The 23,376-nt window shown below is 38.6% G+C and overlaps 1 protein-coding gene across 1 annotated transcript; it reads right to left on the bottom strand.

Annotated features, from left to right (window-relative positions):
• Positions 1-15,776: 15,776 nt before the first annotated feature.
• On the bottom strand, positions 15,777-18,171 carry LOC148008438 (uncharacterized). Its single transcript, XM_087674212.1, has 2 exons — positions 17,432-18,171; positions 15,777-16,059 (listed from the first exon to the last, which is right to left on the bottom strand). The coding sequence occupies exon 1, from the start codon at positions 18,010-18,012 to the stop codon at positions 17,479-17,481; it is 534 nt and encodes a 177-aa protein (XP_087530338.1). The 5' UTR covers positions 18,013-18,171; the 3' UTR covers positions 15,777-16,059; positions 17,432-17,478.
• Between the last annotated feature and the right edge of the window lie 5,205 nt (positions 18,172-23,376).

Here is a 23,376-nt window from a genome sequence, read left to right as displayed (position 1 = left end):
TTGAAGTTACATAATTTCATAAAGTATGTGAAGTATGCCAATTTAGTAAGCAAGAAAGGCAACCTTTTTTGCATGATAGAGATATGAGAAAAACTATACCTAATCTTTTTCATACAGATGTTTGGGGACCTAGATAGAACATATCGGTGGCAGTAAATATTTTGTCATATGTATTGATGATTATTTAAAAAAGCTATGGGTATATTTCATGAAAGAAAAGAGTGATGTATTTGAGCACTTCAAAACTTTCAAGGTTGCTATTGAAATAGAAACATGCTTGAAAGTTGTGACTTCTTGAGGTCTCATGGAATAAAGGGATAGTTTACTTGCAAATATATCCCATATCAAAAGAAGGTTACAAAAAGAAAAAATAGGCATATTGTAAAACTTGCACATGCATTAATGGTTGAAAAAAATATGCCAACATATTTTTTGTGTAAAGTTATTTATACTATTGTCTATATTATGAACACAACCGCCATAGTTGTAGTTCATGGAATGACCGTTGAAGAATGCCTTATAGGTACAAGAAGCCTAATGTGTCACACTTGAAAGTGTTTGGTTGTATTGCATATGTTCATATGCCAAATGAGCTGCCAAAGAAGCTTGATCCAAAGGCTAAAAAATGTATTTTCATTGGATACTCTTTAGAATAGAAAGGGTATTGTTATTATAACCCTATTATAGGTGAGTTCATAGTGAGCGTGGATGTTATTTTTTATTAAATGAGTAGTTGGTATGTATCTAGTGGTGATGCATTAGAGGATGATGATGATCATGATAGTTATATGTAGAAAGAGAAGCAAGAATTACGGAGCCTTAGTGGACCAAAAACATCATCGGGTACCACATCTATAGCTAGTCTTTAGTTTGGGAGACCAAGGAATAGTCCCATATCTTTAGGTGCATCTACTAGTATTGCAGGTAAATACAAAAGAAAGTAGAAAGTGTCAAATGGTAATAATGCATCTACTAGTCATTTGGGGTTTGATGGAGATTCTAGTGGTTTAGAGAGTTTGGATGATGAGCTTGGCATTCCTTCAGTTCAAGACACCAATTGTACAAAGGGTACATGGTAATGTAAAGGCTCCATTGAGTGATCCAGTGGTACATAGGTTGTCTAGAAAGGTTACATACCCTATTAAAATATTTATTTTTGAATGTTAAGCATCTCACCATTATGCATATATGATAAAGATGGTTGAGGATGTTGAGCCCACTTGTTTTGAGGATATTGTTGGTAATGTTCATTAGGATGCAACAATGGATGAGGAGATGGCTCCATTAGACACCAATAAGACTTGGGATCTAATGTCATTGCCTAAGGGCAAGAAAGCTATTCGTTGTAAGTGGGTCTACAAAATCAAGCATAATGCAGATGGTTCTCTTAGTAAGTATAAGGCTAGACTAGTTGCAAAAGGCTATGCTTAAATATATGGCATAGATCATAAGGAGACATTTACTCCAATTGCTAGGATGGCAACAATTAGATGTGTGAGTACTTTGGCAGTAGCCAAGGATTGGAGTTTGCAACAAATGGATATAAAGAATGCCTTCTTGCATAGTGAATTGCAAGAAGATGTGTATATGGAGTAGCCAATAGGTTATGAGGATTTAGAGTATCACACATATGTGTGCAGGTTAAAGAAGGCACTCTATGGTTGAAGCAAGCACCTAGAGCATGGTCTGACAAGATTGAAAAGTATCTTGTTAATATTGGCTTTTATGTTTCTGATATTGATCACTCACTTTAAGTGAGAAAGGGAGATGTAGGTTTGGTCATCATAGCCATCTATGTGGATGACTTGATTATTACATGTGAGAGTGATAATGGGATTGTTGAAGTTAAGAACCTTTTGAAGAAGAAGTTTGAGATGAAGGATTTGGGTGAGCTAAGATACTTTCTTGGTATTGAGGTGATTAGATGTGATGATGGTATATGGCTGTCCCAAAGGTAGTATGGATTGGATATGTTGTCCAAGTATGGTATGACAATGTATAAGCCTCTTTTAGTGCCACTAGAGCAAAATGTGTAGTTGAATATTGATCTTGGAGATGAGATAGAAGACCCTACTATATTCAAGAAGATAGTAGGGAGTCTAATTTATATGACTATCACAAGGCCAGACTTGAGTTATAACACATTGAGGTGCATTACCACTTTATGAGAGAGAAGGTACTTGTAGGAGAGATTTACTTGGTATATGTTAGCACACAAGATTAGATAGCTGAAATTTTCACAAAAGCATTGGGTGTAGAGAAGCTTCGAAAATTTCAAAGCTTACTTGGAGTTGTAGAGCTATAGTTGAGCTTGAGGGGGAGTGTTGAGATAGCAAGCTCAACACGTACATACATTAATTATGGATCACCTAGTTAGATGGGTCTACACATCTACACTTCGCACATCAGTGGTCTTTATGACTCTAACATGGCCATTTACTTATCACTTACTATATTGGGTTATTACATCTCTCTACAGTTGGTATAGTTATAGCGCCAGTCAATTAGTATAGTCATTTATGCACTGTTTGACTTAGTAGACCACTTTCCTTTATGTTGTATCTTATTTATACTTTGTCTACATTGTATTGTGAAAAGAAAAACTAGCAAGAAAACATTTTGGCCTCCATCTCACCTCTTGTGTTCTTGAGTGAGCTTCCTCTTGTGTGTATGGTGTAAGTTTGGTGTAGCGTCTCGAGCAAGTTCCCCCACCACGTGATTTCCTGGCATTCCTTTCATACTAAGGTCATAGAGGGTTGAGAATGAAAGGAGCGCATTCATGGATCTTGGAGTTTTGTAAGAGCATCCTTCATGCTTGAGGAAAGGCCATGCAAGTTCACTACAAACAAATCTTGGTATTCATAATGCGTGTGAGAGGCTAGGCTAGAGATAGTTTTGTGGTTGAACAAGGGTGTCCAAAGTCTCAGAGTTGGGGCATTTAGTATTTGATTGAAAGTTTGGGTCATCAAATTATGAGGTTCTCTCATAAGCTGTTAAATTTATCAAGTTAAGTTCACTTGAAGTGAATTTATAAGGAAGATTAAAGTTTATGGCTAATATCAAATGATGTTGAACTCTTTTACGCTCATTACTAAAACTCGATTCAATGTTTTGAACAATGTCTAGCATTCAATGTTGGCATGTCTTGTTAACCATATTGCTTTATACTAAACATTGTGAGACACACTCATAACTTTCTTAAATATTATCTCAACTACATTGGAATCACTAGCGAGTCTAGTACTCCATCTTTCCATACTAGTAACATTGATGATTGTCCATGTCCCTTGGTTCTTAGAGTCCCTATGTTGAAACCTCTTCTAGAAAATCTAAATTGGGATCTTCATCCCCTAAATATAAATTTGGAGATCTCCCTTATGAGATATTTTGAAATAATAAGGGCATCCCCAAGAAATTGGCTTCATCAATTCAAGATGTGAATTGATGAGGTGAATTTAGTCCTTGATGGAATTGATGGGACAACGACCTATGGGGAACATACATATAAGGTTTGAAAATTTGGATTAGAAGCCTTCTAGTGTGAAATTTAATTGACATAAGCTAAAGAAAGAAGACTATCTTCACTCTAGAAGACATTTGCTAAGAGCCTTCTGGTGTGAAATTTGGATTAGGAGCCTTCTAGTGTGATATGCAATCAACACAAGCTATAGAAAGAAGAGTACCTCCACTCTAGAAGACATTTGCTAGGAGTTGTAAGAAGTCAAAGAGAGGAAAATGAGAGGGTGTCTGGAGGCTCAAAGGTTGCTTGATTGAGGAGAATAATTAACATTAAACCAATATAAAGAGAGTAGCCAAGAAAATCTTGGAGATAATGTAGAAGATACAAAGACTAAAAGATACAAAGTTTGATTAAAAGATACAAACATGGCTCTATCCACCAATGTGCTTCCACTATGAAGCTTAGATAGCGATTTAAACATATGATAGGAGAAGAGCTTAAGACTAGCTAGAAGAACTTTGATTAGGTGAAAGATAGATTAATTATGGCTTTGAAGGGGTCTTCCTTGTCAAACAAGGAATATTCCATGGCCCTTGGACCCCCTCGTCATGAGGGCATCCATACCCCCTAACCAAAGGCCACTTCGCAGTCTCTAGATCCCAACATAGGAGTCCCTAATAACTCCCACATCTTGCAACTCAATGTAGTTTACCTCCACTTGCTGCCAACTTAACTACTCTATCTAACCCAAGGACTAGATCCATAAAGGACACATTTTTGTCATCTAGTCACATTGACCTCATTTGACATATAAGTTAGGACCCAACAAATATCCCGTCTCACACATGGCTTCTCCTCATAATGGGGGCCTTATAACTTAGGGGACCATGGATCATTGGTGGCATCTTATAGGGGTGGAACATTGAGTATATCTAGCACTCCCCCTCAGTGTCCACCTATCAGTGAACCACACCCTAGGGCCTAATGTTGAGTCTGTGGAGATAAAATGAAGCAAATCCTTTGTAAGAGCTTTGGTAAATATATCTACTCCATTCTACTCCTTTATACAATAGACAAGCTCTATTATCCATCCTCAACTAAATCACATATATACTGCTACTGGATTTCAATTTGTTTAGTGTGCACATGAAACATTGGATTTTTTTTAATGGCAATGTAACTTTGATTGTTATATCTTAGCATTGTTGGATCTTCATAGTGCACTTCCATATGCTATAGGATCTTCCTTAACTATACTACTTCATGTGCAATAAAATGAGTTGCCTTGTACTTTGCTTTGGTAGAAGATAATGCCACTACTATTGGTTGCTTCTTACTAATCCAACAAAAGATTTCCAAACCTAAAGAAAAATAATATCCAAGAAATGAATTCCAAGAATACTATCATTTTCTGAGTCATCACTCCCCATAAGAGAACTTCAAAACTATATGTGATACCATAGTCAAGAGTTTCATTCAAGTAACTATGCATCTACATCCTAGCTTTGCACTGACTTTCTCGTGGTTTATTTGAGGACTTTCTCAAAACACCAATAATAAAATTGATATCTAGGGGCCTAGTGTTGCACAAGTAGATAAGATTTCCCAACCAACCTCTTGTACCTCCCAATGTCTACTAGTGCTAAAGAATCCTCTATGGATAACTCCACATTGACCTCCATAAGCATAGCTATCTAGTTATACTCATTCATTCCAAATGCTTTCAAGATATCTCATGCATGATTTTTCTGAGAGATGAAGATTTTGCTAACTCTTGCTAGACTTCATTCCCTAAATAATAGTGTAGCAACCCCAAGTCAACCCCAAGTCTATCATCTCAAAATTGGAGCTCAAAGCCTTTCAAGTCTAATAGACCATATCTTCATAGTCACTTGTAATAAGAAGGTTGTCCACATATAGGACAATCACTACAAAATTTTCATTATGCTTATAAACATATAAGTTAGCATTTGAGGTACATTTATTGAAGTTTAAGCTTTAAAAAAACTCTATTCATAGGTACCGTGCTCTAAGGGCTTGTTTCAACCCATATAGTGCATTTTTTAGCTTATAAACTTTTTACTTAGAATGGGGGGCTCAAACCTCAGTGACTAAGCCATGTACACCTCTTAAGGTCACCATTCTAGAACATTGATTTTGGTAAACTAGCCACTTCTTGTGAGCAACCACTATAAGTACTACGCAAATAGTGGTCATTCTCATAGTTGGAGTGAATGATTCTTGAAAATCTTCAACTTGTGTAAATGTACTATTCTAAGCTGCCATCAATCTTGTACTTAAACTTCTAGTCCTACTTGGTGCCAATAATCTTCCTCCTTTTTTTGCCAATCCATTAGCTCCCAAGTATCATTCTTCATTATTATGTCATACTCAACTTTTATAACTTCTCTCCACACTAGATTAAGAAGTGCTTCTTCTAAGTTTGTTGGCTCTACTTCTCTAATAATCTCAGCCACCATCAAATCCATGTTGACTATGTGAACACAAGCCTTTCTTTGCTCCTCTATTCTTTGAGACCTCCTTACTCCATCTCCCTATTTTATCCTCAACAAGTTTTAGCCATTGTTTAAACTTACCAAAAGCTTGAGCCTTATCACGAAGGAAGTACACCCATATCTTACTACAATAGTTACCAATGATCACCACAAAATAAGAAGATCCCCCTAAGGCTTGCATAGGCATTTTATTGCATAAGTGAGAATACAATAACTCTAGAGGAGTCTTCACTCTATTCTTGCTTTCTTGTGAAACTGCCTTTCTCTATTGTTTGCTCATTATACAAGCTTCACATGGTTACTTTATTTTAGTTACTATCGAAAGGTGAGAAACCATATCTTGCTTATGCATCTCCTTTAGCATTGCAAATCCAATGTGACCAAATCTTTTGTGCTAAAGTTTATGTATGCCCACACCAAAATGGTAGTTTTATGAGTACTTAGCTCTTATAGGTTATTCCTTCTTTCTCCTTTCATGACAGCTTTTCCATCATTGTCAGGAATTTTGTACCTATCTTGGTGAACCTCACTCCAACCATGAGTCAGAGATAGATACTTCTTGTGCCAAGAAACATGCTTCCTCAATGGTTGCCATGAATAACTCAACTATATTGGCTATCTCATTTTCTTTACTTTCAGGGTGCTATTCTTTTCATATTCCTTCTTGCTATGTCAATCTGCAATTGCATGTTCTTTCCTTGAAATTTTTTCTTACCATGCTTCCTTTTGTCACTTGGTAGAGGAACAACCTTTGCCTTTCACATTTGCAAAGAATGCAACATCTCCACTGTTATTACCTTCTTAGGCTTCAAGCCTCAACTCCTCCTTCATTGGTAGTATACAAAATTTTCCCTTAAATCCAAAATAGGGGTCCTTGGTAACCCCCATATCCCGCAACTTGATGTAATGTGCCTCCTATTCCTACCAACTTAAGGACTCTATCTAATTCGAAGGCTAGGTCCACAAGGGTTTCCTTTTTGTCATTCGGTCACATTGACCTCATCTAACATTTAAGTTAGGATCCAACCAATATCCAAGCTTGGACATGGCTTCTCCTTATAATGGGGATCTTATAACTTAGAGCACCATGGATCATTGGTGGCATATTATGAGGCTGGTTCATTGACCATATTTAATAGAGTAGTGAAATTGAATGTAAAGTCTAGAGGAATCCCTAGAAGAACAAAATGCCCTTAGAAAACAAGCCATAGAGATACAATTACTCCTAGATTAGTAATACACAAAGTCTAATCTACTCAATTCAAAACTCAATCCACGAAGAAGTCATGAGATTATCTAGAAAAAGCATTTTAAGTGCTTCAAGGAATAGTGAGGGGTTTTTCACTCTAGAGTACCTGGACTATGGACAAGGAGGGGAACTATATTCAAGAAAAAGGAAGAGATTTTGCTCACAAGATCACCTTAGACTTAGCATAAAACATGTTGGAAAGAGATCCCTTGAAGGAGCAAGAGGGGGTGATAGACCACCTCATGCACATCCAACAATATATTTATTTTAATGCACTAAAAACTACTAAACTTGGCATTACATTCCAAAGGGTTATGATTGTGCCCAGGGAGACTTGATCCTAAACAAATATGCTAGCTATTGTAATTTTGGGAAATTAGAGAGATGGTTTTTACATTACCACTTTCATTGAGTGAGCCATTCTTTTCAAATATCCTTTTTCAAACCTTAGGAATGGGGAAAAAAGTTACATGTTGAGGGGTTCACTCTTAAGAAGACCTATGCATTCAAAAAATAATGTAAAATACCATTTTATCACTACAATATATAGACCCAACAACGACGTTTAAAGTGACGGAATTATTCATGGAAAAAATTACCCACGTCATCGCTATTCGCGTCGCCATTAGCGACGATTCGTCGCTATTAGCGTCTCTATTAGTGTCGCTAATTGGGTTAGCGACGCTTATAACGACATTTGCAGAGTAAATTTTCGACGCAAATAGAGACGGTTACATAGGGGGAAAATAATTAGGTGGCAGGGCATGCAGCCCTGCCACCCTTCTAGCTATATGCACTAAATATTCTTGCATAATTCATTTGCCAATGTCACCTACACCTAATGTCTAAAAATTGTGTATCAAATTTTAAAAAAAAACTGAATCCTTTGATTGCAAATGCTAGATATAATCAATTAGAAAAAGGTATTTCGCAAGGAGCTTTTTCATCACTTGCTTGGGCTCGAGAAGAAAAAGAGCTTGTGATTGCAAAAGATAGATATAATCAATTCAAAAAAGTATGACTCAAGGAGCTTTTTTATCACTTGTTATGCCCAATAAGAAGAGCTTCACTTCAAGATTTCATTATAGTCAAGACCCTGAGGTATGAATAAGTCCCATTGATCTTCTACTCACTCCAACTTATTCCAAACTTGTTCAAGTCTTTTTGGGGGAGCATTTGGACATTTGTAAGAGTTATACCATGGTGTTGGAGCCAAAAGCACTTATATAAGGAGTGGTAGTGTCTCTAAGCTCTAGTTCTTCCTTCTTGTTTTTACCTACGTCTAAGTCATCTTCTATCTCTTATTTCTTGTCTTCACCCTCAATCTCAATGGATGGAGGTGTTTTAAGATCAAAAGAATCAAGCTCATCCTCCCCCTTCTCAAACTCCATTTCTTGAGCTCAGACTAGTTTCTGTACTCCAAGTAGATCCCTGAAACAAACGAATTTCTCTTTACCAAGTGATTTGGTAAAGATATTGGCTACCTGTTCTTCTATCTTCACATGAAGTAGATCAATCTATCCTGCAAGTACGATTTCTCTGATGAAATTGTAATGACTCTCTATGTGTTTGGATCTAGCATGATAGACGGGGTTGCTAGCCAGCATCCATATACACCTCAGGTTGTGTACATAACCCTCATGCTACTCCATATATACGTCTTCAAGCAAGTCACCATTCAGGAATGCATTTTTCATAATTTTCAGCCCTTAGAAGAAGCCGCTAATGCAATGACTATTCTCACCATTTCCATCTTCGCAACCGAGTTGAAAGTCTCCTCATAATCTAGGCCATATTGATGTGCACATCCCTTTGCAACGAGCCGGGCTTTATACCTTTCCAAGGAACCAACTAACTTGCATTTCTCTTTATAAACCCATTTGCTTAAAGACATCAAGAATCTCATCCTTGTACTTCCGAATGTACAGTCATGTGTATCACTTGAAATCATCTATCCAACCGACAGTAGATTCTTGCAAATTTTGTTTTGCCATTTGTCCAATCAACAATAGATTCTTGGTAATAGAAGGTATATGTAGTACATCATGTAGGCTCTTCTTTCTGTCGTCATAGCTACAACAGTCTACCTTCCTACTGGTGGGCTGTCCCACACTCGTTCCCAAGATCTTTCCTTCCCTTTCAGCTCCAAGTCTTGCATGACTTCCCGAACAATGTCCTTATGAAAAGATCTTTTTGGGATGAGAAGCTCGTATCCGCACCGCATTCTCCTTATCTCCTGAAGGGCAATAGTGCCTGGTTTCCATCTCCTCTTCTTCTCTGGTGGTCGTTGTGCTCTATGGGGAGCACCTGTTGCTGCACTAGAGGAGGCTCCACCTTGTGCTCCAAGTGGCAGGCTTTGGCATGAGGCCTTCCCATGGCCGAGAAATGGGGACATGCTTGCTTGGTGCCTGCCATACGCAAGCTCGAGGAGGGCTAGATGGAGAAGAGACAGAGGTTGGGGGTTCCCTCCTCCTTTGTAGTTGTCCCCTATCTTTTAGTGGATGCGGTGGCAATGGTAGTGACAGTGGCAGCCTCTCTCTCTCTCTCTCTCTTCTCTCTCTCTCTCTCTCTCTCTCTCTGTGTTGATCTGTCTCCCTTCTTATCTCTATACATCTCTTCATCAACAAAAAGAAAGAGAGAAGTAAAGAAAGAGAAAAACAAAGAGAGAAGAGAGAATGCACTTATCTCAAAGCTTAAAGAAGAATCCTTTCGCACTTCTCTCCTTCTTTTTCTTCTCCTTCACGGATTCCCTCCTTCTTCTTTGCAGTTGTCCCCTCTCTTTTTGTGGTGGATTGACGGTGACAGCGACCTCTCTCTCTCTCTCTCTCTCTCTCTCTCTCTCTCTCTCTCTCTCTCTCTCTCTCTCTCTCTCTCTCAATCTCCCTTGCCCATGTTGATCTCTCTCACTTCTTCTCTCTATACACTCTTCATCAACAAAAAGAAATAGAGAAGTAAAGAAAAGAGAAAAACAAAGAGAGAAGAGATAATGCACTTACCTCAAAGCTTGAAGAAGAATCCTTTCACGCTTCTCTCCTTCTTCTTCTTCTCCTTCACGAGTTCCCTCCTTCTTCTTTACAGTTGTCCCCTCTCTTTTTGTGGTGGATTGGTGGTGGCAGTGACCTCTCTCTCTCTCTCTCAATCTCCCTTGCGCACGTTGATCTCTCTCACTTCTTCTCTCTATACACTCTTCATCAACAAAAAGAAAAGAGAGAAGTAAAGAAAAGAGAAAAACAAAGAGAGAATAGACAATGCACTTACCTCAAAGCTTAAAGAAGAATCCTTTCGCGCTTCTCTCCTTCTTCTTCTTCTCCTTCACGGGTTCCCTCCTTCTTCTTTGCAGTTGTCCCCTCTCTTTTTGTGGTGGATTGGCAGTGGCAGTGACCTCTCTCTCTCTCTCTCTCTCTCTCTCTCTCTCTCTCTCTCTCTCTCTCTCTCTCTCTCTCTCTCTCTCTTTATCTCTGATCTCTCTCACTTCTTCTCTCTATACACTCTTCATCAACAAAAAGAAAGAGAGAAGTAAAGAAAAGAGAAAGAAAGAGAGAAGAGATAATGCACTTACCTCAAAGCTTGAAGAAGAATCCCTTCCTACTTCTCTCATTTTTTTTTCTTCTTCGGGAGTTCACCTGTAAAATGCCATGCTTGGGTTTTGACACTTTTTTATGAAGCCCCTCTCTCTCCCATTTTTTATTTCACTCCATCTCTCTTTTATTCCCCCTCCCGTCTTCTCTATTTCTCTCCCTCCTTCCCTCCCCACTCTCACTCAACTCATCTCATTGCAAAGACAATCAAATATAGAAAATACAAAGCTTAAGAAACAAAGATATTGAAAGAAATGTCACCCCACCTCTCTTTATCTCTCTCTCCCCCTCTCCCTTTACTTTTCTTTCTTAACCTTCTCTCTCATTCTCTCATTGTTTTCCTATTTCTCTCTCCCTCTCTCTGGCTCTCTATTTTTTCTCTCTATCTCTCTTTCTCCCTCTCTCTCTTCTTTTCACTCTCCTTCCTCTCTTTACCACACCCTTCTTTTCTACCTCCTCCTCTTCTCTTCCTTCCCTCTCCCTCTCTCTATTTCTCTCCCCCTCTCTTTCTCTCTCTATTTCCCTTTCTTTGTTTCTTCTCTCTTTGTTTCTCCCCCCTCTCTCTCTTTGTTTCTCTCACTCATCCTCCTCTCTCCCTCCCTTCATCTCTCATTTCTCTCTTCCTCTTTCTCTTTGTTTCCTCTCTCCCTCTTTCTCTTTTCCTCTCCCTTCATTCTTCTCCCTCCCTTCCTCCCTCCCTCTCTTTTCATATATCTCTTTGCAAAGAAAAACAAAAAAAGAAAACAAGAGAACACAAAAATAAAGCAAGAAGAGGCAATGTACCTACCTTAAAGGCCTGAAGATGAAACCCTCTGTTCCTTCTCTTTGCACATTGCACACTTCTCTTTCTTCTTCGTGTATAGCGGCGGCGGCGGTGATGATGGTGAGGAGCTCTCTCTCTCTCTCTCTCTCTCTCTCTCTCTCTCTCTCTCTCTCTCTCTCTCTCTCTCTCTCTCTCTCTCTCTCTCTCTCTCAAAGCTCTCAAAGCTTTAAGCTCACTCGCTCTCTCTTTCATTCTTTCTCGCAAATGTTTTCTCGGCAAATGTTACGCTCGGGCTCTCAAAACTTTTTCCTCAGACCGGCGTCGCTATTAGCGTCTCTATTAGCATCACTATTTGCGTCGCTAATAGAATTAGCAATGCTAATAGCGATGCTTTTAGCGACACCGCTTTTTTGTGTCGCAAATGGCCGTCGCTATTACCCCATTCCCTTGTAGTGTATGTGGATTTGAGCTGAATAAAATGACCCATTTCTCTTTAAAGACTTACATATTTATAATAAACTTTCCTAACAAAACCCTTATGTAAATATGTTGATATAAATCTTTCTCAAATTATTGATTTGATAGATCCCCTCTTACGGAACTCTCATGGTGTACTCACATATTTCTTGTTGACCTCTCTAGTGCTTTAATGAGCTAAGTGTGGCTTCTTCTCTCACATTATAGACTTTCCTTTCTCAAAATTTTTACCGCCACTATTACAAGCAAAGAGGAGGAGGAGGAAGAGAAATAGAGAAAAGTGTGTGCACGCATGCACACACACGCGCACGTGTGTGTGTGTGTGTGTGTGTGTGTGTGTGTGTGTGTGTGTGTGTGTGTGTGTGTGTGTGTGTGTGTGTGTGTGTGTGTGTGTGTGTGTGTGTGTGTGTGTGTGTGTGTGTGTGTGTGTCCGCACACACACACACACCACACACACACAAAATCTCTCACTCATCCAATGACTATGGAATCAAGTCCTTTAAAAAAGAAAGGATAGAGAAAGAAGGAGAAGTAAGATAATAAAGCCTTGAAGACTCTTCCAAACTCTCTCTCAAGCTTTAGTAGAAGAAAAAAGGTGGAGAACAAGATAACATCTCACAAGTTTGTATGCACAAGAATGAGAGATTCTACTAACTTTAAAATTTAAATATATGGGATTCATGGATAGGTAGCCTCAACCCTTTTCCACTCTCTTGTCTAATCATCTTGCCTCTTATTATAATGCCCATAGGTGTGCATATGTTGCTCAGGGTAGATTGGTGCCTCATACTAAACTCATGAACTCTACTAGACTTGTCTAGCTTATCCATCATTTCAAAAATTTTAATGAGCATTTTCTATGCATACATGAATTATAATTATTATATATAATTTAAATATAATTATAAACTAGTGTATGTTCTGAGCAAATTTACAAGATGACAACCATTTTGACTCTTGTTTTGACAACTCTCTGACTTTTCGCATTCTCTCTCAATAAACAAAGATGAACAACATTTGCACAGAGTACTCAATAGAGAAAACATCCTTCATAAACTAAACATGGTGAGCATAACATGTTAAAGCTTCAGAGCATGAAACACCAAGAGACAAATTGGAAAACCGTGTGACTTCTTCATTGCCAAACCCAGTTATGTTTCTTACATCAGCTATTGGCATCCAATTACACCAGTCTACATCCATATTACGCACAAGCACAACTACCCCTTTATATCTTAACATCAAAATGTCATTTCAACTTCGACCAAGATCTCAAAAGTCACCATTGACCCCTAAGGTTACATATCTTATGACAAATTAATATTTCTCCTAGAAGTACACCCTAAACAATAATGTGCATGAGAGTGAGCCTAACTTTATATTTCTACAAGAAGATTATGTATGTTATGAGATTCAAAGAATTAATCAATCTTTCTCTCTAAAATATTTTGGAGTCTAAGTTTATTTCAAAAAATTAATGTATCACTTTTTTTGGCACCCAACTAGTCTTCTTCTTTGGTTTTTTCATATTCAAGTCACTTCCTTCTTGATAGCTGGTCTCCATTAGCTCTTTTTTACCTAGCTTAGACCACCTTTGATTAGCTCTTCAGTTTTAGTAAAAGTGATGGTGGGAGAAAGAGAGAGTGACAATGAGACAATGAGATGGAGAATGAATCACACACTTGTATTGGAATAGGTGAGAGTACACATACATATACAATAGAGTTGTGGATATGGTAGGTCCTCTTACTAAATTATCCTCCATATGTTCTAGATCTATCTTATCTAGTTCTCCTAAATATTTAGATATTGTCTTCCTAGATATTCTCTAAGTACATGTTCATATGAGTACATCCCATCATTCTAACATTTTCCCTCTCTAGAAAAGGTTAATGATATCTTCTAATATTATTCCTCCCTTCTCAAAAGAAAATAGGATTTTCTTTTGCAGTGCAAAGACTCTCTACCAATCATCTTGGTTACAAGAGTAGTAAGATGACAATGATGAGTATAGCATGAGACCTTGTTCTTGTTGTTGCTGTAGAGAATACACATCAATCTTTGCTTGCAACGATTTAAGGGATGTAAGTTTATTATGAAGATATTTGGGATTTGGTTGATGGATACCTTGATGAAGAGCTGATTACCATAGTTTGCTTCATGATAGACTTGATAAGAGATGGGCTCATTATGTAGATAGATGATGTATTGTAATTGGAACTTAATAGTGGTGGCACTTTTTGGGCTTTGGTTGATGGATACCTTGATCAAGAGATGATTACCATAGTTTGCTTCATGATAGACTTGATAAGAGATGGGCTCATCATGTAGATAGATGATGTATTGTAATTGGAACTTGATAGTGGTGGCACTTGTATTGCACACTTGCATGGGAATAAGTGAGAGTACACATATATATACAATAAAGTTGTGGATATGGTGGGTCCTCTTACTAAATTATCCTCCACATGTTCTAGATCTATCTTATCTAGTTCTCCTAAATATCTAAATAGTGTCTTCCTAAATATTCTCTAAGTACATGTTCATGTGAGTACATCCCATCATTCTAACACAGTTTGGCCCTAAGCAACTCATTCTCACCAACATTTTTGTGGAACCGTGTCTAAATTAGGAGTTTAGAATCTGTGAAATCATGTTAACTTCAAGTCTGAATGTTTGTTGGATTATATTTAAATGCTTTATCATCTAATTTAAATTGTATACAAATCATGACGTTTAAGCTTCCACATTCTTTTTGGATTGTATTAGGATGATTTTCCATCAAATGTGTGCTTTCCTTAAGGGTGTATCTATAAGAGACCCTACATATCACCTATGTTCAAGGGGTATCAAAATAACCCATCTACTTACATGCTATGAGGTAAGAAAATGATGCCTCCTTAAGGAACTTCCAAGTCTTTCTTAAAGTTTAATTAAGAGACCCCTTCTATAAGTGTAATCCTATAAATTTGCCCACACCTTATCAAATAAAATGCCCCTCCTAGTGAACACAATAAACTTACATTCTTCAACATGCACCTCCCAAGGTGCTTTTCTTTATACTCGATGGTGCACTTAATTGCCACATTTACCTAGCCATGTAGGGAGGTGCACTTTCCGTTACACTCGATAGTGCAATTACTATTGCCACCTTTACCTAGCCATGCCTTGCAATTAGAAAGCAACCAATTCATGCTTTTTTACTAATATTTGCACTCATAGAATATTTGCTACTTAAAATTTTGATAATGCCTCCAAAGCTATATTTTTAAAGCCGGACAAAAGGTAGGAAATTTGGATATCAAGTTTGAACCCAATTGTTAAAACATGAGAAATTATGGAGGATAGAGACATCCTTCATGCATGATGAGAAAGAATATCAATTAATGGTACATGTGAGAAGAGCTACAAAGAATATATGTTCATCCTCTTTGAATAACAAAAAGGTACAAGCTAATTTAGAACGTTGGATGTACAACCACCACTTTGTTGAAAACAATACGTCATATACCTAGCATTGAGTTGCTCTTTGATGTACTATAATATTGAGAACATTATATAATAAGTCCTCCAACATTAATGCATTGACACATTTTGAGTGAGAGAGAGAGAGAAGGGGGGGCTTTATTGCCTTTAAAAGTAAAAAAGGCATATACTTAGTACAAATGCTTTCACATGATGATCAAACAAAAAAAGATAAGGATGTCCCGTAAATATGCATAAGTGAGAGAGAGATTCAAAATTGTGATAAGATATTTTAGTTGGCAACTAGTTGTGCATATACAAGATTTTGGAGGACTTTTCTAGATATTGGAGAATTTTTCTACTAATATTTGTGGAAACAAATATTAGTTAAGGATTCAAATAGCATAGAGACATTACTTAAAAGTATGCTAGCGTCTACATATATGTACAACCAAATGGATGTTTGGGTGTTTCCATGTGATTTTAAGTAGCCTTCTATGGTTTGGCATGATTACAATGTGTCTGTAGAAGTGAACTTGCAATAACACATTCTGCACACACAAAAAAAGAGTTGGTACAAATCCTATTAGCATGCTTGGTGTCTCTTGAGTAGAGAAAACAAAAAACAACTAATTTAAGTTTGAACTACAAAATAAGAGAATTTTGTGGTTCAAATTAGTACTAGACAACTCCTCTAGGTATGAAAACATCCATGGGCCAAAATAATGAGAAACTTTAGGAGGCCATTCAATAGCTACCACCTCTATAAAAAACCACAACATTTGAGAATTTTCCATTAATTAGTTTTGGTCTCGACATGCTACTAGAAAGGGTAACTTAAGAAAAGGTACACAATTTTCCATTAAAAAACTAAGGATTTTACAATTGTCGTGGAACATGAATCCCAGGATTCTCTCCATAATGATATTTGTATGACTACTCATACACACTATTGAGTAAACCCCATGAGATATTTGATAAGCCTTCATGATGTTATTTGTATGACTACTCATATGACTATTGAGTAAACCCTATGACATCTTTGATAAACCCAAGATGAATGTATCTCTCTCTCTCTCTCTCTCTCTCTCTCTCTCTCTCTCTCTCTCTCTCTCTCTCTCTCTCTCTCTCTCTCTCTCTCTCTCTCTCTCTCTCTCTCTCTCTCTCTCTCTCTCTCTCTCTCTCTCTCTCTCTCTCTCTCTCTGTGTGTGTGTGTGTGTGTGTGTGTGTGTGTGTGTGTGTGTGTGTGTGCATGCGCGCGCGCATGCACTCACACAAAAGGAGGAACACCCCAATCTTTTCTTTTTGAGATAAGAGAGACACAATTGTATGTTGAAGGGGCCATTAAGGGAGGGCAAGGGGTCACTCCAAATGTTGGCTACAATTGTGAGCAATGCAAATGTTGAGACTATTCCCTAAGGATAGAACTGATTGCTCCTAGCTCCCAAGTTGAATGATGTGTGAAGCTTAGCTTGATTGCATGTTGGGACCTTCCTTCTTTGGTGGCCTAGCCTAAAGTGTTGGAATGGCAAAGAAGTTGGACTTCAATGAACACACCATTTGGATATCACTATCCAATGGAGTGAAGCATTGAGCAAGACTTGCACCCACCTCCTCAATGTCATGAGCATGAGTTTTGATTGCTAGGCTTTTGGAACACAAACCAAGAAGCCCTTAGATTTGCGGTAATCCAACTAAGATTCAGCTCTAAAATTAAGACGTGAGGAAAGATTTAACTTTGAAATCCAACTAGAAACCTTTAAAATTTGAAGGATTTTAGTATGAAAACGTTCAAATTATGGGCGTTTTAGAAGATTTCTAAAAAGTTGGGTTGTGTATTGGTGGGCAATGTTATAGTAAAAACTTGAATCTATATATATATATATAGAGAGAGAGAGAGAGAGAGAGAGAGAGAATCTATACCCTCGTCCTTTGAGAATTGATTCAGGGAGAGAGGCAGGAGGTAAAGCTCAGGATTGATGGTGTTGTGGCGTGCGGATGGAAGGCGACCAATATTTCTTGTGGAGAGGGGAGCGAGGGTACTCGGGGACGCGGTTGCCTTCCGCGTCGTAAAGGATGACCCCGGAGAACTCAAGCGGCGCGCACCGCTCCCCCATCAGGATGGTGCGCTGCCACACGGGCGAATCCAGCCCCCTCTCCCGATCCTCCTCCTCTACATCGTAATGATACTCGTAATAATCGTAGCACACAGCATCGTGAACATCATCGACGCCATCGTCATGATTTATATTTCTCTTCCTGGCCTTGAAACTCCGCCTAGTCTTCTTGAAGGACTGTAGGAATTTGCTGCTGATGAGTCGCCGCTGCTGTTGCTGCTGCTGCGGCGGCGGCGGTGGCGGCGGCTTCTTTCTGGGGGTGGCGGTGTCGGCGTCGTCATCGCTGAGGGTGCCGCTGGAGGTATTACTGCTGCCGGAGAGGCTGGGAAGGATGGGACCTTGATGATCCGCGAGCTGGAATAGACAGAGGCGGATGGTATTGCCCATGAGGAGCTCTCTCTCTCTCTCTCTCTCTCTCTCTCTCTCTCTCTCTCTCTCTGTGTCAGGCGACTAATCCAGCAACATCCAGGCTCTGCCTCTCTTGATCTCTGGTGTGGCCGCGTCTCTCTGTCTCTTTTATGCATCCTTCCTTAAGCCTTTACCTCCTCGGCCTTGACCCAGTCGCCTCCAATTATCGCGTGAGACGAGTACAATATGTGTCGCGCTGCAGTCGTGGACCCCGCCACCCTTTCGCCCCTCCCCAGCGTTGACCGCGGCTTTTCTTCGTTACGACATACGTCACACATCTTGGGGGCCAAACTTCAAAGGCCGGTAAGAGACTAGACTCTAGAGTCCAGTCACACATCCTGGGGGCCAAACTTCAAAGGCCGGTAAGAGACTAGACTCTAGAGTCCCCCAAGCCCCCACGCCGCCCACCTCACGGCACTACCGAGTGTCACTATAGGCTTTCATTATCCACCAAGTAAACATAATCAAAATAAAGGTAGCTAGCTATACATTTAATACGAACGAAAGAAAAAAAAAGGCATGTCACACCTATCAAACTTGACTTATTTGACATCTACAATGTCTTGTAGATGTGTGCATGATCCCACTCTAAATTATTACCCCAATTTTTAAAAGAGAATAGATATTACCTAAGTTATAACATGAAATTTTTCAAGAAATGATAGTTACAGAATGTGCCTCATCAAGCTTATTCCAATCACAAGACTTTAAGAAAGTCAAGTGGATCCCTAGAGTCTCACTACCCTCATAACTTTCGAGAGCTACCATAGAAACCTTCAACCCCAATGGTTTGCAAGTTAAACCTTCATAACTTCCAAGAGCCCCTATGCAAACGTTCAAGTTTGAACCCCAATGATTTGCTAGTTATATAATGCTACTTTGCAAGTCTCTTCAACGTATTGTGAAAGAAGTCTCACTAAAAGTCAATTAGACAAATAATGTTGTCAACTACCATGAAGAAAGTTTAAAAGTCCACTAGAATTTAAGTTCATTTTTCCAACATACTTGATATAATTAATTTAAACACCCTTTTTTAAAGAATCATCCTCAAACTTGTTTTTACTAAAGTTGATAAGGTATTTCTTCTAAGACCCAAACCTTTACAAGACATCAATATATGTAACTCAAATTAAGCTCAAGTATATACAAATATATCTATTCTCTATTGTTAGTAAAACAACAAATGCGTTGTCTTTCAATGAAGAATATCTAAGTGATTCACTACTAATTTTAGAGATTGCAACATGACCAAGAAGGTGGGAAAGATGGTCAAATTTTGTGCACATACACTGTCGTGATGCTATGCAGATACAATGTGAAAAAGTATGGAATGCATCATCATCCGACTTTCTTATTAATCAAGAGAGTCAATGTGATCTGAGTCATTAGTGCTAGTGTTTGTGGCATGGATTATCCAAAAATACTAGATTTTTGGATAATTTTAGCCTATTTTTTATATTATTTATTGTAAAAATCCAAAAAAGTTAGAAAAGCTTCTAGATTAGGATGGCATGCAAAAAGCAAGTGGCTTTTTCAGATAGTTATGGGACTTTCATTAAAAAGACAGATTGATGAAATCGTGCACGTCGCAATCGTTGTAAATAGGTTGAAAACCGCACTTTGAACTAAAAGAAGGAGTGATCTGGGAGATCCGTGACCAGGCGTTTAGGCGTCCTGGGGTTTTATCCCCCTTTTCGGAGCCAACAGAGCCATCAGATTTGGGTTCCAAGCAACAGAGAAGGAGCTATAATTTTGATGCACGTTTTGTTTTACAAAGAAGCTCTAGGAGATCTAATGCTTGGAGATTGCTTCTAAGTAGTGCAAAGATTCCAGGTTTTTTCAATACATATTGATTCAGTTCATTGTGCTTTGTCTTTGTCGTGTTTACCTATTGTTTATTCTCTTTCTTCTCTTCCATCTCCTATCTCTACTTCCTTCTATCTCTGATTCCTGGTGGATTCGACCTTTCGACAAAAACCCCTCCGACATTAGTAACCTGACGTGAAAAGTCGTCAAAAGAAGGAAAGACAAGATGGGAGAACCTTCAAACACAACCTCCAGTGATGTTTTGCAACAGTTGGTGTAAAATATGAATATGCTTATGCAGGTACAACAACAATAGTAAGTGATGCAAGCTTCTGCTTAAACAGAAAGTGTTGTGATGAATGCTTTGCAAGCAGTTTTGCAACAGTTGGTGTAAAATATGAATATGCTTATGCAGGTACAACAACAACAACAAGTGATGCAAGCGTCTACTCAAATAGAAAGTGTTGTGATGAATGCTTTGCAAGCAGTTGAGCGTGATGTGAAATTATTCAATGGCAGGAATGTATCTACATATATACATACATATGCTCAAAAGATGGAATTCTTTGGGATGGCTCAACCTGCATGGAGCCAGTATTTTGTACGTGTTACTATACATGAACTGAAAGCACGGATTACTGAATTATACATATAAGATGTTGACTGGGTAGCCTTCAAGAAGACACTCAGGGAATAATTTTACATTGAAGATACCAGTTTGATTACGCGCAAGACTTTTCAGGAGTGGGTTTTACAACCCAATAAAGGTATTGTGGCTACAGAATTGTTAAGAGAATTTGAAAGTCGATTTGAGCAGTTGGATCTTGCAGAACAACAAGCTCTTGCAAGTCAAAAAATTAATGGGTTTCTACAGGCAGCTGATCTTGAGGTTCAAGAGAAGCTTGATGATTTGCTGGATGATCAAACTACAGAGATAGGTCTTAAAATAGAGTGGAGACATATCAAGGAAGCTGTTACTGCACTTGTGAAGAAGCATAGAAAAAGAGAAAGATTGCATGTCTCTAGCTTGCCCACTATTACGAGCAAGACAATTGATGTATCCAATAAGCCACCTACTTCTGTGGCTAACCCTATGGTTGTACCTGCTATTGTTCCCTCTGTTAGGGAATGTGTCTTAGATGAATTGGTCAAAGGCATGTGGGATCTTCAATTGAAGGTTGCAAATTTGGATGAAAAAGGACAAGAGGAAAGGGGACGGGCAGCATCCCATAAGCCAAGAAAAAGATGTATGTGGTGTGACAGTTTGTAGCATGAGAGAAAGGATTGTGATGCCTATCAAGAGGCCTTGGCACGGCAGCTTATCTTTTGGAAAGATGGCAAGATCCATGCACAAGAAACATGATTGCCTCTTGCTTTGAATTTTGGAAAGGGGGGTATGCAAAAGTTGTTGGAAGACTTGGCTATCCGAAATGCTTATGCGGCGGTACATGCCTCTACTTTTGGTCTATAGTTGGATAGAATACATGGCCAAGTGATGGTTGGTCCAAAGGCTGAAATATGGACACATGCTTTACATGCAGCCGAAAAGAGAAAGGTTGCTGATTGTGAAATGTCTCATGCAGGGCAAGACATTCGTGGCATAACTGGTTAGGAATCACCGGTAGATGCATATTCAGTGTATGCATATTTAGCAAAGGTACAAAAAACGGATGTATTTATGGAAGAAAAACGAAAAAGAGATGAAGATATTGCATGGACATATAAAAGAATGACAAGAAGAAGTGTGGATCAGCCTAAAGCTGCAAATCAGCCACCTCCCGAGCATGTTATGGAAGAGGTCAGTAAGGAGCAAAAACAAGATAACAAACAAGAGGACAAAAAGAAGGGCAAGCAGCCAAGGTATAAGTTGCAATCTGACATTGAGACAGCAACAGATCTTAAGAAGGTTCTTGAAGAATGGATCCTAAACACTTGGGTGGAATTCACATTGGGAGAGGTGCTTGGCATTGTCAAACGAGAATTTCATGATGAAATCATTGACATAATTAAGAGGAAGCGTCAGTTTCTTGGTGGTACCACTAGTGTATTGCTGCAATTTGAAGAGAAAACTAGCTTGTTGGATATTTGGGTTGAATATGAGCATGAAGTAAGTACTAGATTATCTATGCAGGATGCTACTAATTAGTGGACAACATGTGGAAAAGAGAAGAAAGTGGCTGAAAATGCATTGTAACAATATGGGGAAGAGATTCTAGGATTTATTCCTCGAAGTCACTACACAAGAAATCATTGGGCTAGGGCTACCATTGAAACGGTAGTGAAAATAGGGGAACGTGAAACTCCTTATGTTGCTTTTCTTGACCATGGGTCTGAGATAAATGTCATTGAGCATGGATTGTATGAAAATGGTGCATGGCTTGTAGATACTGATCATGGTTGGCGTATGAGGGCTGCAAATAATTCTTTGGGAGAGCTTTATGCTGCATGTCCTAATGTAAAAGTGACAATTGGTGATGTACAAGAAGAGCAACACTTCTTTGTGCAAGATAATTCCTTATATGCAGTGATTTTGGGACAGCCCTATATTACAGGAGTGCGTACGAAAACAAAGGTGCTTGATGATGGTTTTGCTTATGCAAGAGTCAGAAGTAAGGATGGGAGGAAAGCTGTCCAATTTCTTACTGTTTGTGTTAATCATCCTAGAAATCGGGATACGCTTCGAGAGTCTCCTTTAGCTCCAAATGCAAGGAAATTCAAAGACCTGGATTTTCATTAAGCACTACTGTAATGTGGGGCTACAGTAGTGACGTTCAAAGGATGTACTCGCCTCTTGATGGAATGAAGCATGTATTTCCTATTGGTTATTCTCAGTTTATAGCAAATAGTTCATGTTGGTTTAAGCTTATGGAAGCTGTGTGCAAGACTGAATGCATATCTATGAAACGAGCTACTAAGGAACTGAGAGCATTGGGGTTGTTAGCTAAAAATGATAGCATTTCAAGCATCTTTTATGGGCTGAATATTAATGACACTATGGCTGAAATTTCAGCAACTATATATGCAGAAAATGAGGCTGAAAACATAGTGTTATTAGTATGTTCTTTGTATATGTATGATGTTATAGCATTGTTTGCTTAGCAGGAAGGATTATAATGGACTGAAGCACTTGTGGAGACAAAGTATAAGATAGTTGACAAAAAGGTAAAACCAATTTCTTTGCCACTTCCACCAGAGAGTGAGGGTATGTATGAGAAAGTGTCGAGGTAGCCAAGCTTACGGGATCCTAAAGATATAGGTCATCAGTTTACATCTGAAACATTACGGGAATTAAAAGTTGGTGCAGAAGGGTTTCTTTTGCCTGTTGAGAGAGACTGCTTTATGCAAATATTGGCTAGGCATGGAAAGGCATTTGCATTTCAACCAAGTGAAATAGGTTGTGTGGATCCAAATGTTATCTCTCCTATGGTCATATTTACTGTGCCACATGTATCATGGAACTTGAGGCCTATTCCAGTGCCTAAAGCTTACTTGCCAAAGCTGATGGATTTGCTAAATGAAAAGATTCGCATGAAGATC

This window comes from Lygodium microphyllum, unplaced genomic scaffold (genome assembly GCF_053477565.2).
Source record: "Lygodium microphyllum isolate KBCC unplaced genomic scaffold, Lygodium_microphyllum_v1.1.10 scaffold_132, whole genome shotgun sequence".
Classification (NCBI taxonomy): Eukaryota; Viridiplantae; Streptophyta; class Polypodiopsida; order Schizaeales; family Lygodiaceae; genus Lygodium; species Lygodium microphyllum.
The sequence above is the reverse complement of the archived record's forward strand: the minus strand, read 5'-3'. Positions and strand labels throughout refer to the sequence as shown.